Source organism: Rhinopithecus bieti, unplaced genomic scaffold (genome assembly GCF_001698545.2).
Source record: "Rhinopithecus bieti isolate Rb0 unplaced genomic scaffold, ASM169854v2 scaffold_21703, whole genome shotgun sequence".
In the NCBI taxonomy this organism is placed as follows: domain Eukaryota; kingdom Metazoa; phylum Chordata; class Mammalia; order Primates; family Cercopithecidae; genus Rhinopithecus; species Rhinopithecus bieti.
In genome coordinates, this window is record NW_016812332.1 from 24,670 (window position 1) to 25,994 (window position 1,325).

Here is a 1,325-nt window from a genome sequence, read left to right on the forward strand (position 1 = left end):
GTCTCGGCCTCCCAAAATGCTGGGATTACAGGCTTGAGCCACCGCGCCCGGCCTAATTATTCTTAAAACAACTGTTTAAAATTTCTTTAAACTTGCTTCTTTGTTCCTATGTCTTTGGTTGGTATTTCAGTAAGTTTTTGGTGTTCTCAAATTTTATCTAAATGGATAAACTATTAACATAGAACATAAACCCCAATTCTCCATTTCATTTTTCTCTTAGGCATGAATCGTACAAAACTCAATATAGAGCAATGTTTGTGATGAATTGTTCTGTTAACAAAGAGGAGGTTCTAAGATATAAAGCCTCAGAGAACAGGAAGAAAAGGCGAGGCCATAAGAAGATGAGGTCTAACCAGGAAGATGCTGCCGAGAAGGCAGAGACAGATGTGGAAGAAATCTATCACCCAGTCATGTGCACTGAATGTTCCACTGAAGTGGCAGTCTATGACAAGGATGAAGTCTTTCATTTTTTCAATGTTTTAGCAAGCCATTCCTAAACAGCCCAACTGGCATTTAATTACCCAATACTGTATATAAGGCAAATATGGACAGTTACTTTCCTCCTGCCTGTTCATATGTGACACTGAGAAAGCAGTGTTTCTCTTTATAAAGAAGAATAGTTGTCAGCCTTCATTCATCTCTTACATCTCTCACCCTCTCCTTTTTTTTTTTCCTTTGATTTTCCCCTTATTGATGGGACTGATTCATTCTGTTTTGATGAACATTTGGAAACGGGGGGCTTTTATTAAGGCTCTTTAGAATTAAAATGTTCTGGAATTATAAGCAATCTTTGTTTCTGAGTATTATTTTTACTTTCGATGTAGCTTTGATGTAATTAAACTGGAAACTCTTTCCTGAATTGTCTGTATTGTTTTTGCTAAGATGTATCTTTATTCACCCCCACCCCACAGGATGGAATGACAGTATTTAGTAACTGTTACAATTGTGTGGAGTAGGCCACTAGCCATGGCTCCTGCCTGTAATCCCAGCACTTTGGGAGGTCAAGGGGGTGGATCAGGAGTTCAGGAGTTTAGGAGTTTGAGACCAGCCTGGCCAACACGGTGAAACCCTGTTGGTCTCTACTAAAAATAGAAAAATCAACTGGGTATGGTGGTACGCACCTATAATTCCAGCTACTCAGGAGGCTGAGGCAGGAGAACTCTTGCTTGAACCTGTCAGCCAGAGGTTGCAGTGAGCTGAGATCATGCCACTGTACTCCAGCCTGGGTGACAGAGTAAGACTTTGTCTCAAAACAAACAACAAAGAAACAATTGCATGGAGTAGGTACTGTCAGATGCTTTAAGAAATAAAGGTCCTTCTCTGAA

At 40.2% G+C, this 1,325-nt stretch overlaps 1 protein-coding gene across 2 annotated transcripts in view; it reads left to right on the forward strand.

Annotated features, from left to right (window-relative positions):
- EAPP (E2F associated phosphoprotein) overlaps window positions 1-859 on the forward strand; it is a 25,522-nt gene extending 24,663 nt beyond the window's left edge. For both annotated transcript variants that reach the window (XM_017895914.1, XM_017895915.1), the window contains one exon: window positions 221-859. In XM_017895914.1, the coding sequence (XP_017751403.1) occupies window positions 221-497 (277 nt within the window). In that variant the 3' untranslated portion in view covers window positions 498-859. The remainder of the gene's footprint in view (window positions 1-220) is intronic.
- Window positions 860-1,325: the final 466 nt, after the last annotated feature.